Source organism: Mus caroli, unplaced genomic scaffold, assembly GCF_978045245.1.
Source record: "Mus caroli unplaced genomic scaffold, Mus_caroli_1 scaffold_10, whole genome shotgun sequence".
NCBI classification, from domain to species: domain Eukaryota; kingdom Metazoa; phylum Chordata; class Mammalia; order Rodentia; family Muridae; genus Mus; species Mus caroli.
Genome location: NW_028227265.1, coordinates 76087466 through 76103025, shown reverse-complemented (window position 1 = coordinate 76103025; position 15560 = coordinate 76087466). Strand labels below are relative to the sequence as shown.

The following is a 15560-nucleotide window of genomic DNA, read 5'->3' as shown; positions in this document are numbered from 1 at the left end:
CAATTTCAATATTTTTATATCTGTTGAGGCCTGCTTTGTGACCAATTATGTGGTCAATTTTGGAGAAGGTACCATGAGGTGCTGAGAAGAAGGTATATCCTTTTGTTTTAGGATAGAATGTTCTGTAGATATCTGCCAGATCCATTTGATTCATAATTTCTCTTAGTTTCACTGTGTCCCTGTTTAGTTTCTGTTTCCATGATCTGTCCATTGGTGAAAGTGGTGTGTTGAAGTCTCCCACTATTATTGTATGAGGTGCAATGTGTGCTTTGAGCTTTACTAAAGTTTCTTTAATGAATGTGGCTGCCTTTGTATTTGGAGCATAGATATTCAGGATTGATAGTTCCTCTTGGAGGATTTTACCTTTGATGAGTATGAAGTGTCCCTCCCTGTCTTTTTTAATGACTTTGGGTTGGAAGTCAATCTTATCAGATATTAGAATGGCTACTCCAGCTTGTTTCTTCATGCCATTTGCTTGGAAAATTGTTTTCCAGCCTTTCATTCTGAGGTAGTGTCTATCCTTTTCTCTGAGATGAGTTTCCTGTAAGCAGCAAAATGTTGGGTCTTGTTTGTGTAGCCAGTTTGTTAGTCTATGTCTTTTTATCGGGGAGTTGAGTCCATTGATATTAAGAGATATTAAGGAAAAGTAATTGTTGTTTCCTGTTATTTTTGTTGTTAAAGTTGGCATTTTGTTCTTGTGGCTGTCTTCTTTTAGGTTTGTTGAGGGATTACCTTCTTGTTGTTTCTAGGGCGTGGTTCCTGTCCTTGTATTGTTTTTTTTCTGTTATTATCCTTTGAAGGGCTGGATTCGTGGAGAGATAATGTGTGAATTTGGTTTTGTCGTGGAATACTTTGGTTTCTCCATCTATGTTAATTGAGAGTTTGGCTGGGTATAGTAGCCTGGGCTGGAATTTGTGTTCTTTTAGTGTCTGTATAACATCCGTCCAGGATCTTCTGGCTTTCATAGTCTCTGGTGAAAAATCTGGTGTAATTCTGATAGGCTTGCCTTTATATGTTACTTGGCCTTTTTCTCTTACTGCTTTTAGTATTCTATCTTTATTTAGAGCATTTGTTGCTCTGATTATTATGTGTCGGGAGGTATTTCTTTTCTGGTCCAGTCTATTTGTTGTTCTGTAGGCTTCTTGTATGTTCATGGGCATCTCTTTCTTTAGATTTGGGAAGTTTTCTTCTATAATTTTGTTGAAGATGTTTGCTGGTCCTTTGAGTTGAAAATCTTCATTCTCATCCACTCCTATTATCCGTAGGTTTGGTCTTCTTATTGTGTCCTGTATTTCTTGGATGTTTTGAGTTAGGATCTTTTTGCATTTTCCATTTTCCTTGATTGTTGTGCCGATGTTCTCTATGGAATCTTCTGCACCTGAGATTCTCTCTTCCATCTCTTGTATTCTGTTGCTGATGCTCGTATCTATGGTTCCAGATTTCTTTCCTAGGGTTTCTATCTCCAGTGTTGCCTCATTTTGGGTTTTCTTTATTGTGTCTACTTCCCTTTTTAGGTCTAGTATGGTTTTGTTCATTTCCATCATCTGTTTGGATGTGTTTTCCTGTTTTTCTGTAAGGACTTCTACCTGTTTGATTATGTTATCCTGTTTTTCTTTAAGGATTTGTAACTCTTTAGCAGTGTTCTCCTGCAATTCTTTAAGGGATTTTTGTGCTTCCTCTTTATTGTCTTCTGCCTGTTTAGCAGTGTTCTCCTGCATTTCTTTAAGTGTGTTATTAAAGTCCTTCTTGAAGTCCTCTATCATCATCAGGAGATATGCTTTTAAATCCGTGTCTAGCTTTTCTGGTGTGTTGGGGTGCCCTGGACTGGGCGAAGTGGGGGTGCTGGGTTCTGATGATGGTGAGTGGTCTTGGTTTCTGTTAGTAAGATTATTATGTTTACCTTTCGCCATCTGGTAATCTCTGGGGTTAGTTGTTATCGTTGTCACTGTTTAAAGATTGGAGCAGAAGCTGTGTTCCACTCACCAGCAGTCTCTAAATCCTGCGGCGGGGGTCATGGGTAGCTGACGGTACCCCGGTGCTGGTCCAGCCGGAAGAGGCCTGTGGTCCTACTCAGGCCGGTTTTCTGCTTCCCTAACTAATGCAGTCTCTGGTCCCGCGTGCAATTGGATTGGAGCAGAAGCTGTGTTCCACTCTCCAGAAGTCTTAAGATCCTGTGGCGGGTGTTGTGGGTAGCTGGTGAGTGTCAGCCGACCCTGCGCCCCAGCTGCCCTGGTGCTTTTCTGACAGGAAGAGGGTTGTGGCCCTATGTAGGCCGGATTTCTCTCTCCCCAACCAGAGCAGTCTCAGGTCCTGCGTGATTGGACTGGAGCAGAAGCTGTGTTCCACTCACCAGCAGTCCCAAAATCCTGCGGTGGGGGTCGTGGGTAGCTGGCGGGTGTCAGGCAACCCTGTGCTCCCGCTACCCTGGCGCTGATCCGGCCGGATGAGGCCTGTGGCCCTACTCAGGCCGGTTTCTGCTTCCCTAACTAATGCAGTCTCAGGTCCCGCGCAATTGGATTGGAGCAGAAGCTGTGCTCCACTCACCAGAAGTCTTAAGATCCTGTGGCGGGTGTTGTGGGTAGCTGGCGAGTGTCAGCTGACCCTGCGCCCCAGCTGCCCCGGTGCTTTTCTGACTGGAAGAGGGTTGTTAACTGAAGTTTTTAATAGAAGAAAAAGGCAGAAAATGTCAGTTGTTTTGGATATTCGTTCTATTGTTAAATTAGGAAAATTATATGTACAATCCAAATAGTACGCTTAATATCAAGCTTCATTATAAAGCTGTTGTAAGAGGTGGTGATGTAGCTCTGCCAAAAAGTACTTCCTTAACCTCTCGTGTGCAAGACCCTGGGTTCAGTCTCTAGCACAACACTTTACTGATGATTAAACAACTGAGGTTTTGTACTAACCTAAGGGTACATAATTACACACATAAATAAAAAGGGACTAGATTTAGTCCTATGCCAAAGTGATGGGTCTTTGAATGAAATGGTGTAGGTTTAATTAGATATGAAAAAATAGGATCTGACACCTAACTCACACTACCCTGAATAAACAGTTCCAGGTTCATGGTTGTCCCAAAATTAATAAAAATTTTAGATAATGATGTATAATGGCTTTTTCATGACCTTGAGTTGAATGTTTCTTTGAAAGATATGACAGAAACATAAACCTTTAAAAACGAAAATCCTCAGATATTGTTTATTTATTCACACACACACACACACACACACACACACACACACACACACACACACTTCTGTTCACCAGATATCACTATTGAATGAGTGAAAACATAGTTATCTGTAATTTATATATCCAAAGGCACACAATGTAAAAAGCACACATCCAAAATACATTTATATTCTCACAAGTAACAGCAGCAAAGATGATTCACAGAAAAGAATAAAAAGGTTTTAGTTTGCAGTTGCATCTACAAATATGCAAATACATTATATCACAATGAGATATTATGATCTACATATTAGAAGGACTGAAATATAAAAAACAACTAACATTTGTTGGTAAAGACACAGAGCAGGGGAATTCATATGTACCCCTCAGAAGTGCAAATTGATCCATTCATTTCTACCTTATCTGGGCAGATAATTATGTGCTTAATTTATGAGCCATCAATTCCTTTTCTTACTATGTTCCCTCTAGATGTGTACTCCCTACACATAGACTAGAGAAATTGCATTCATTTACAGAACTGGAAAACAGCACCTTTCTTTCTAATATGGTTCACTATTACAAATCAAGATTGAGAAAAGAAACCCAATAGTATGTATATGCACTACAGCATTCTGCCATTGTAAACTCAAGGCAAAATAAAAACAGAATTCAAAACTACCCAGAACGATGTTAGTTACACTTACTGAACCATCATAATTAAATAGAATGAAAAAAACTTATATGATATATTCTATGTTCTCCATGCTTATCTGTGTGGAGTTAGAGAAGTTCAGTTTATAAAATCCCTTCAAACTGTGATCAGGACTTATTCACTTTCTAATCGAGTATTATATATTAAATTAAAATTAAACATCATACAATTAATATTACCATCAGTACTAGATCATGTTAGCATTATCTATGATTAATGTTGTTCTTTATCATACTAAAGAAACTTAACTAAAAGCAAATGTTTTAAAACATATAATCTGTCTTCACTTCAAGAGAAATTTTTAAGCATCCCATATTTATAGTGTATGTCTGTGTGTTCTTTGCATGTGTATGTTGACATGTGTGCTGATGTACAAACACATGGGTGATCATGAGTGTAGACACAGGAATTGACCCTGATGCTGTCTGCCGTACCTGTGGACTCTCTCACTTTAACCTCTGTCTGTCTCTGAAGCACTGAGAGTGGGGGTTGGGAGGTGGGGTTAGAGGCAGCCACCATACCTGTCCTGCATTACATCTGTCCTGTCATTGCAAACTAAAGTCCCCATGTTCTTGCTTTATCAGTGCTTGACCCACACAAGCCCACTTCCAGAAAGTTGAGCGTACATTTTTCAAAGACATAAAGCTTGCTTTTGAAATTATAACCAATAATAGGAAACTAGTTCATAAACATTTGAGATTTACTTTGGAACACTATATATAAATAAATACATTTTGCTGTTATGAGCCAAGGGAACACTGTGAAGAAATACTTAATGTTCAAACAGAAAGCGTGTTCCTGACACAGAGTAATGCAGTCATTAATCCAAACAGGTAGTGGTTTTGAAACCCACTCCTTCATTCATTCCAAAGTTTTAAAAGGATTTTCCAGAGTGAAATCATAAAAATTTCCACCTTCTCGAATATTCTTAAGAGTGTAATCCATGCCATGTATATTATGCCATCTGATTAAGTTAAAACATCCCACCTAATGAAGCCCTCTACTGCCCCCTGCAGGGCTTCCCAACACAACAGTTCCCTATCGTCAATAGGAACAGGCTCATCTTTATCACTCTGAAAAACAAAGGTATTTTTAAAGCAGAGGCATGTAGATGAGCGCCCACATTGTTTATGACTCTCTTGGCTTGCGTTATGGCTTCTCATAACTGAGAAGAAACACGGGGTGCAGATGAGAGGCTTTTTCTCGTCATGTGACTGCTAACATGGTCATTAAGGTGATTGATTTTTTTTTGTTTTCTTTTATTTTTTGTTGTTCTGTTGCCCCATGATTATCACATTGTTAACTCAACTTTGACCTTGGTTTCAGCTTATCATGTTTCCTTCAGTGGCTCTTCTGTCATTCTTTGCTAATAAAAAGGTGCAAAAAGCTATGCGAGGACAACAGCTGGTATCACTTACTTGATCTACCCTAACTGACATACAAAATTAGATTCAGTTTTAGAATGTATGAAGCTTCATTTCAAATTGTGTATTATAAGATACTGTCTCTTTTAAAATTTTTCTGCAAAACAAAAACCACGAATATTCAAGCAAGGGATTATTAAAAAGTATTTAGTTCCAGGACAGCCAGGGCTATACAGAGAAACCCTGTCTCGAAAAACCAAAAAAAAAAAAAAAAAAAAAAAATTAGTGAATGTGAAGACTAGGGAGTATGTTAAGAACAAACTTGACTTTCACGTAAATAGCTCTTCCCATTGAAGAATTCTTGTGTGTCACTTGCTCAGTTGCTGAGGCCTCTTCATATCTTCAGAGTAGAGTCTGAATTGCATGTTCCACCACTAGAAGGTCAACTATAATCTTAATTTTTATTTCTTCTGTACACTCTGTCACTATTCCTTGGAATCCTAACTGAACACCCTCCTATTGCGTACTCCACAGTGCTCAATCCCTGGTTTACTAGTTCCTTAGAACACGTCAGAAGCGAATCAGAGGATATTCTGCATCACACATCTTGTGATCACAGCTGTGTAGAAGTTTCTGTTAATCTCCAAATCAACAAATGACAGTTCCTTTGCTGCCTGCAACAGTTATATTATGCTTTTTACGTCAAGTCTTTCAGTGAGTCACCATAAAACCTCCAAGAATAAGACAGTATTGGCATTTCACATAGTAAAATGATGGCCCAAAGAGTTGAATTTTAATATTATCCAATATAATATGGATCTCCATTCCAAGATGGAGATCATCTGGGTCTTTCTCTACCCAAGGTTATCATTGATACAAATGCAATACAAAAATGACTACCTAGTGGGGAAAGGAAGTGAGCTGCTCTGCTGAAATCTACTTTTATTCTATTTGATTGTAAAGATTTCTGCTCCTTTCAGTGATTCTTATAATTTAGATTCTATATGAAAGGTTCCTTCTCTGAAATTATAAAAAGCTAGTCTGATAGCCTGCCAGGTGTTTATGGATGATCACTGTGAAACTTTTATTCTGATTCATTAAAAGTTACGTATATACATTACTCGAAACTTAAAATACAAAATTTATTAAAGCTTAATTAACTCTACAAATTGTAGAAAATAGCCGGTTTTGCTTTATTTTTTACTCAAGAAAGTAAACATTAATTAAATCTACCCATATGTAAATTTTGTTTTACAAGTATGTATGTTATCTGGATGGGTTAATGTACAAACTATGAACCTTTCCCATGCTTATGTCATACAGTGGTCATCATGTTGTATTGTGACTCTTTCTGAGATAACTGTTGTTTTTTTCAACTTGTTTGAACAGTTCTGTATTTTCTATATAACACTAGTTTATATTCATATATGTAGATACGTACAATGACTTTGCATGCATATGTGATAGAACATCATCACTTATGTAAAGTGTGATTCTAAAGTAAATTTACTGTCTATATGTGGAAAGTCCCAGCAGCTTGTAATACAACCTTTTTCTTGAATAACTACAAATATGTACTCCTCTGGGCCTCAAAACATTACTTTTCCTTGCTTTTTTCTATCCTCATATCTATCTATCTATCTATCTATCTATCTATCTATCTATCTATCTATCTATCTGTCTGTCTGTCTGTCTGTCTGTCTGTCTGTCTGTCTGTCTATATATCTATCTATATATATATATATTATATACATATTCACTTTCCATATTCTCTGTGTGTCTCTCATTAGGTGGTAGAAGTCTATTAGTGCTCTTTTTGGTTCAGTGAACACATGACCTACTCAGTAGTATTGTATGGTGGCATAATGTCAGAGGTTGACTGTAGTCTTAGCAAAGTTGTAAAGGAAGAGTTCTAGCAACCCTCCTGTCACATGTAGCATATAGCACTCACTGCTCCTTGTTTTCTGGGACCTATTTAATAACTGGTTACTAGCTGAAGCATTATGACATTTTATTTCACATGACAATGACCACAACTCTATCTGATCACTGTCTTATTCTCTAGCTTTATCAAGTGCTGAATGCCAAATAATCTCTCTCTCTCTCTCTCTCTCTCTCTCTCTCTCTATATATATATATATATATATATATATATATATATTAGATATAGATATAAATATTTGATTTGAAATTCTCAGAAGGTATTTTCGCACACATCATCACATAGAGTGAGTTTTCTTCAATGCCTTTGCCTTCATGTTGGTTCTTTTCATCAGTGATGAATTTAGATCTGACAACCTTTGAGTCTTGAATTTTGTGTCACATGTGAGATTTTTCTCCAGCAAATACTCCATGTGTAGATATTGGGAAGTTATTTGTGTTGTTTTCAGTAATGTTAAAATCTCCTCTAAAGTTCAACTTCAATGATTATTTCATATTGCCATAACTGGTCCAGATGTTTGTCTTTTCTCTTAGTGTTAGGAATCAAAGCCAGAGCTTTGAGCATTCTAGACAAGTGCTGTTTCCCTACACTACAATGCAGCCTTTAATCCAACTTTAAAATCTATTATGCAATTATATTTTCATTAAAATTAATATGGATGTATTTTAAAAGACTTTAGTTATATTGTATTGATGCTGATACTCAACTTTAGAGGAAATCTGTGTTGTTTTACATTCACAGTATATGAAACAATATGTGTGTGTGTGAATAAGTTTGTAAGTCAACAGAGTTGTCAATATGATATAGAGCTGTGACTTGAATAATCTAAAAAATAATTTTAAAAATTATATCTAACATTTTTTGTCTTATAAAAAATACAGTTTAACTTAGTTATTCCAGAGACATTTAAATATTAATGTAAATTTAATTTTACCATGACAATTTTAGCAAGTCACGATTTGTTAATAATACTTTTATTAGCAGATACACTGTCAGTCACATCAAACCAGAAAGATTTTGAGTTTGTTTCCTAAACTCTTAGTCTGGGGAAGTATTGATCCTGCAATTGTCTTTGACAGGCTTTTGAAGGCAAAGACCTGGAGGAGCAGTTGCGGTCTGTGTCCAGCGTAGATGAGCTCATGTCTGTCCTATACCCAGACTACTGGAAAATGTACAAGTGCCAGCTGCGGAAAGGCGGCTGGCAGCAGCCCACCCTCAATACCAGGACAGGGGACAGTGTAAAATTTGCTGCTGCACATTATAACACAGAGATCCTGAAAAGTAAGTACAGGTTGCTGACTGTGTACAGAGCCTTGTATACTCATGAATGACAATATCAGTGTGGGCAAAAAGAGCCTTGTACACTCACAGTGACTATGCCGTGTGAGCATATGGAGCCTAGTACACTCAACAGTGATGAAACTGGATGATTTCTTGAAATCCACAGCTAGAAGATACATCCATGGCAACACACACTTGGTAATTGAGGCAATAGCCCATTGAAAACATTTGAAAATGCTTCAATAAATTTTCTACACTGTGTTCATTTATTTTAGTGTCTTAGGTTAATGTAATTAAGTGGTTCTCGACCTTCCTAATGCTCAATCCTTTAGGAAAGTTCCCTGTGTTGTGATGACCCCACCCATAAAATTAGTTTTTTTGCTACCCCATAGCTCTAATGTTGATACTGTTATGAGTCATAATGTAAATATCTATCTTTTCCGGTAGTCTTAGGTGAAACTTGTAAAAGAGTTATTCTATTCCCAAAGGGGTTGTGACCCACCCACAGGTTGAAAACCACTGGTTGAAAGGTTTATATTTCAAGAAAATGAATACTTAAAAAATGCATATATTTTCTTTTTGGTTTGAATTCAGACATAGTTTCCCTTACATGCTAGAACATTTATATATTATACATATGATGCTTAATGCTTTAGGTGCTATCCTCATAGATGACAGACAAGTGGACGTGCGTGCACACACCTCCTACCCCATCCACACACACACACACAGACACACACACGCAAACTTGAAAATACAGAAATAAAGTTTACTAACCCAAATCAGTTTTCAAAAGCTACTTGCTGTCTTATTACACCAGAGATAACTGGCTCACAGTTGTCTTTTTTTTGAAGCAGATGAATATTTACCATAGTGTTTCACAAAAAGCATGATGTGAAAAGTGGCATAATATGAGTTGGTGGGACCATTTAAGTTTTAAATATTATGGTGTTTTAAAGTTTGATGTTGGAGCCAGGAAGCTGCCTCAATAGGTAAGAGAGCTCTCTATGCCAGCATGAAGATGTGTGTTTGAATCCCAGGCAGCCATGTAAAGATATGCATAGTTATGGGTACCTATAACCCCAGCATGCATAAAACAAAACAGGAAGGCCCTGTGAGCTAGCTGGTCAACCATCTTAGTCTACTGAGAGTTTCTGGTTCACTGAAAAAGAATTCCTATCTCAAGGCAATAAAGGTAGAGAGTGAGTGATAGAAGACTTGAAGTATTCTTCTGTATGAACCACAACCTCTCCCACCCCCCCACACATACTCATAATTTGATATTGCAAAGTATATTTAAAGCAGAACCAAACAAGTTTACTGGATTCATGGTGGCATAACCTGTAATTTATAGTCCTTAAAAATGTTATTCTAGAGAATAGGGGAGAGTAAATATGGGAGAAATAAACTATAACACTTAGAAATTGCAGCATTTTTAATATAGTGCAAAGTCAAGAGTCCCTGGTAAGCCTCTATATAACCCATTGAAAGTGAAGGTCCAGGAGAAAGCAGAAAAGGGATGGGTAATTTGATTTTCCTTCAAAGAGTCAGTTTAGACTACCAATCTAAATAAGTGGAAACTGGCCTCGCCTTGCACCTAGCCACATTATTTTAAATTACCCGGATGGTTGGCCTGAGAATGATTTTTGAATTGACACCAAAACCATAGTTTCCTTTTTATTTACATGTCAGTTTAAAAAGCATAGCAAAAACATGCTGTTTACATTTAATTCAAGACCACAAAAATTGTACATGCAGGCAAAGAACATGGCTCTCTTTGTGCATATTTTGTAAACGTACACATATTAAATTCCCACCTTTTTAAGCAAGGAGAACCAAATATTTGTATTAGGATAGTGATGTGATGTTTTTGAAATCCTTAATTTAATTCTAATTTTGGTGTTACCCCCACCCCCATAGAAATAATTCTAAAAGAATGTGTCACAGTTATTCTGCTGAATATATTACATTCTCATTCACAGGGAAGTTTAGGATCCTAGCCATTGTTTCTCTAATTGTTTTACACCAAATCTTAAGATCTGAAGTTAAATATGAGTAAATGACAAATGCTGTAGGCTCTGCGTCTCCCTTGGTGGCTTCTGTGTAACTTAATTGACTTCCCTGTGACTCGACAGGTATTGATAATGAGTGGAGAAAGACTCAATGCATGCCACGTGAGGTGTGTATAGATGTGGGGAAGGAGTTTGGAGCAGCCACAAACACCTTCTTTAAACCTCCATGTGTGTCCGTCTACAGATGTGGGGGTTGCTGCAACAGCGAGGGGCTGCAGTGCATGAACACCAGCACAGGTTACCTCAGCAAGACGGTAGGTATTCTGTGTCTCAGTGGCTGCCTTAGTGTCCTGTGAGTGATTGGGGAGGAGGGACTTAGAGGATTGGTCTCACTGAAGTGACTTAATTCAAGCCAGAGATTCTTATATTTTCATTGGGGAATGAATTAAATGTTTCGATGATGTGGTTTTTTGATGCGACAGTTTTACAAAGAAAGAAATTAATGCATTATAAATTCTGTTCCTATAATAGGGTCAATGCATAGTAAAGAAAACAATAAATATGCATGGCGTAGTTTAAATATATATGTGTATATATATGTATATACATACATACTATAAATCATTGATAGCATATACAGCATATAGAATATATATGTCTACATGTACTATGTATACACTTATTCATAGCCGCATCTGTGGTGAACTTCGAGAATATTCATCAATAGAAACTAGTAAAATTACTCAGTTGTTAAAAGTTCAGTCTCTAGTACCAGTGTCCTGCCCAGTGATCTGGGTTTATAATTCCTGTGCTAAGGAGTCAGAGATAAGCTCAGTGTCAGCCAGTCTAATCCAGTAAGTAAGCCTCACGGATTATAGCCAAGTAGATGGATACTAAGATATGGTTAACCTCTATCTTTCATAAGTACATGTACTTACACTCCCACACACATTAAAAAACAGACACACACACACACACACACACACATACACACACACACACACACACACACACACACACACCATGGAATAACCATTTTTATTTACCAGTCAAACCTTTTAAATGTTTAGATCCTATGGTTGTAGAAATGTAGCAAAAATACTTACTCCAAGTCTAAAATTAAACAATCGTGTTCTGTGCTGTAAAGGAAAAAGAAAAAAAAATGTAAACTCCAATTTGATTTGCTCAAGGTAATTTTTTTTTCAAATTGATAGTTTAACTGCTTTAGCTGATCCACAATATCAGCTGATCAACAAAATCAGCTAAACATTGTCTTAATTTACTATAATGTCAATGACTGTGGAAATTAAGACAATTCCCTCAATTAATGCCAGTCTATCCTGTCAAAAATTAATCACTAAGCCTAACTAGAAGGTATATGTGAAGACATTAGAGCCGAGGAAAGTAGGTAATCTCTAAGAATTAAAGGGAACAAAGAAAATGGGACATAAAAAATTGGACCCAAGATAGTGTATCAGGAGATACGGAAGGGTAAGTTACAGGGATATTCATCAGGCCTTGATGACTACTCTAGCCTTATTCTAAAAGCAATGGGGTATCAGTGAACATCCTTTTTAAGGAGGAGAATGGCAGTATTAGATATGTGTTGTTTACAATAGCTTGCAGATGTAAGCCTAAGAACAGGGGGAGCTGGGGAGGAGGGGAAGCTGAAGTGTGGCAAACAGAAAGGATAGCATCACATTAGCTGGGAAGAGAAACAAGTCTCTCTTAATGCTCTATGCCAGTGGGGCCTCAAGAAACCTCAGGGAGCAGCTAACACTTGTGTGAAGATCCCTTTTCCAGCTGCACACTCATGTCTTCTCATCTACTGTGTTTGTTTTTCATAGTGATCCATTCCATCTTTCGCCTGATTTCCATAATCCCTGCTTTAAAATTGCGACTCAGCTTTCTCCTAGGAAGGCAGTTGGTATGCCTATTCCTGCCTGAGAAGCAATCCTCTCCTTCCTCTCCTGTTGTTCTGTCTCTTATTAAGTTACCCTGTCATCAGTTTGGCCAAGCCAAGTTTTCTTTTAACTAAAAGTTCAATGATCCCACTAACTAACTTCCAAGTATCTCTGCACCCGAAATCATGTCTTCACCCTGATGTAGCCATATTTATCTTTCACCAGGAATCTAATAGGTGCTGTCTCATATCCATATCCAAACTTAGCTTCTTCCAATATACTTGGAACATTTTGTAGTGACATGAACTCTTTTCAGTAGCATTGTGTTCTTGAGTTTGGACCAGCATTTATCCAGCATGCTGATAAGCTTGTGTTTGCTGAATGGGATATTGAAAAAAAAATCATGAGGTCTGATTTGTACAGAGATACTAAGTTGAATATTGTTCCATTCTTTAAGACACAACTTCCCTGGGCCTTCTACAGTCTCTTCCTCTCAGCTCCCATTTGTTATTGTTTTCACTTGTAAAAGCTGCTTCTTGCTGCTATTCAGATTCCACAGCTCTTGGCTGTTCACCTGCAGAGGTGAATGTGGTTTCCATAATTCTTGTGTTTTTTTGTTTGTTTGTTTCTTTATACTAATAAACTTAACTGAAATTTAGTTAAATGAGTGGAACTTAGTGTTGTTTTACAGTAAGTAATGACATATAGATTCTCTTCAATAGAATTAGTATGTGGCCAAGGGAATTAATATTTGGGTTAAGAGGTTTAGAGTACCAATTTTGTACAGGACCAGAATTCAATTCTCAGCACTGATTTCTGATGGGTCACAAATGTCTGTAACTCCAGCTTCAGGGGAAAGAACTGCTCTAGTCTCCACAGGCCCCTGCACTCAGTATGCCCCCTCCCTTGCATACATACACGTAATTAAAACTAAAAATTAAAAAAAAATTAATACTCATAGAGTTATTAAAATTAGTGGATGTGTTCCAAATGAGAACCCTACAGGTTTACAAAAGTGCTTTCATGGAGTTTTTGTGGCTAAAGCATGAAACTCCCCAAGGCAGGAAAGAAGTGTTCAGTTGTATTTCTCCTTTTACTAATACAGTTTGTTAAATCTTCCACTGAATAACTTTCTCCTATATTTATAAAAAAAGATACTTTTTCAATGTACACGTGGGAATGTGTGAAGATATTTTTCCAATAAATTTCTTATTGTTAAATATCTTTAAGGTAAAACTGTGTGTGTGAGGGGACCCAAGCTTTTGTTTTGTTAAAGTTTCAGACACATATTTTAGCAGCCAACTTCACCAGTCTGAGTATATAAACCTTAACAACACCAGCATTTCTAGTGTTATGCTCCAATTGTTGATTTTTAAAATGGAAACATCATAGAAATGTGTTTTTTATGGGTCTCTGTGAAGGGCAGGTTATCAGAATGCAGGAGGAAGCCAGTTTCTAGTTGCAAAGTGAAACCACATGGGCTGTGCATTCCAAACTGATGTAACCAATAGCAACTGCTTCAGCAGGCTCCCCCTGGAATGGCTAGAAGCCTATAGACAGAATGCCATCATAGCCTCTCACATGAACATGCCCTGAGTGTATTTTCCTATGTGAACCTGTACATTTAGGAGATCACAGCAAAAGCTAAAGTGAATCTTGCAGAAAATAAGATATTTGTTGATTAAAGTAGAGCCAGAAGAAAGCTATCTGCTTTGAAAATGCATGTGTGTTGTCAGAAGTTCCTTGAATGTTCCCATTTCCCCCAAAATGGCATCATAAAGATAATAATAATGAATGCATGGTTACTTGGACCAAAGGTATCACTGCTAGGCCTGAAGTTTGCTCTCAAGAAATTGAGCAGTTTTTTTTTTTTTTTTTAATAGTCATTAGCACTAGGCAAGAGACACCAGTCTAGCTTCATGAACTAATTTTAAGCATTGTTTAAAGTTCTGTATTTCCCACTCAAAAAGATACAGCAATTTGTTTCTTTAAGTTTATAGAAATTATATAAACATGTATTGCCAAAATTATTTCTTTATATTTGAATACAATTTATCATGTCTTTTACAACAGAATACATTTGTGCCTCAGTATAATATGGATCTTTATAGTACAAGTAGGAGGTACTATTTGCACTGTAGTTAGAAATATTTCTTCCAGAATGCTGCAGGGGCATGAAAGATTAATTTATTCCACTCATATGTATTCATGTATTTTTAAATGGAATATGATTTGTGTTGTGTCCTTAACAAATTAATATTTGGCAAGTACAGTTGCTTAAAACAGGTTTCATCTTGATGTGGAGAAAGAGCTCTTGACCAGGAAAAGTTAGCAGAAAGTTGTGCAATAATAATATTTTCCTGAAGAAAATACTATTTTACCAATAAATCTTTGAAAAAAACGTTGCTTTTGGTCAAATAAAGATATTGATGGTGTTAAGAATTTTATCAAGGACTCTGAAAGCTCCTGACTTGAGGTTTTAACCTATTTGTAATGTGGTGTGAGTTTCATGCATCACAGTAAGTTAAAATGTGTTCAGAGCTGAGTGTCAAGACTCTTCTATCTGCTTTTCATTTTAAATCTACTCTTGAGTTCTAAAGGCTTTGAACAGCTGTGGGCGTGTGGCCAGGACACTCAGTTTAACTGCTGACATGAACTTTGAACTTTCACCTCTTCTCATTTTTAGGAATTATTGCTTTTATACCTTCCAGTCACAACTTTTACTTTTTCCTTTTTTTCTTTTTTTAACGTTGAATGTGCTCAAAGCTAGGATAATTAGAAGAGAAAAGAGAATTCTATTTCAGATATGAAGATGTTTTAAAAGTCTCATTTTAGGAACATATTTGTATCCCACAATATTCCTGTTGAATTTTGAAATAAACTGTACTCCAGGGTATTCCCAGTGAGGAAGCTCTGCATCTGTCTTGACCAGCCTGTAAGGGGTATGGAGATTGAACTGTTGCTGGGTAGGAGTTGCTATGCTGGGTAAACACTATTGTTTCAAAGTGCACTCTATTTATTAGCAGTCCATTCTTGTTGGTGAGAATTGACCATTACATATTCTTACTAAAGAATGCCAGTAGATAACAACAGGGAACCTAAGGTCAAAAATATTTCCTGTTTTGCTTTATTTAGCACACTTTCACAGAATATAAAATCAGATGTTTTTAAATT

General features: G+C 36.9%; 1 protein-coding gene across 1 annotated transcript in view; it reads left to right on the top strand.

Moving 5' to 3' along the window:
• Vegfc (vascular endothelial growth factor C) overlaps nucleotides 1–15560 on the top strand; it is a 104662-nt gene that overhangs the window by 66184 nt on the left and 22918 nt on the right. Inside the window, exons 2-3 of the mRNA XM_021170241.3 lie at nucleotides 8269–8470; nucleotides 10606–10796. Of these exons, the coding sequence (XP_021025900.1) occupies nucleotides 8269–8470; nucleotides 10606–10796 (393 nt within the window). The remainder of the gene's footprint in view (nucleotides 1–8268; nucleotides 8471–10605; nucleotides 10797–15560) is intronic.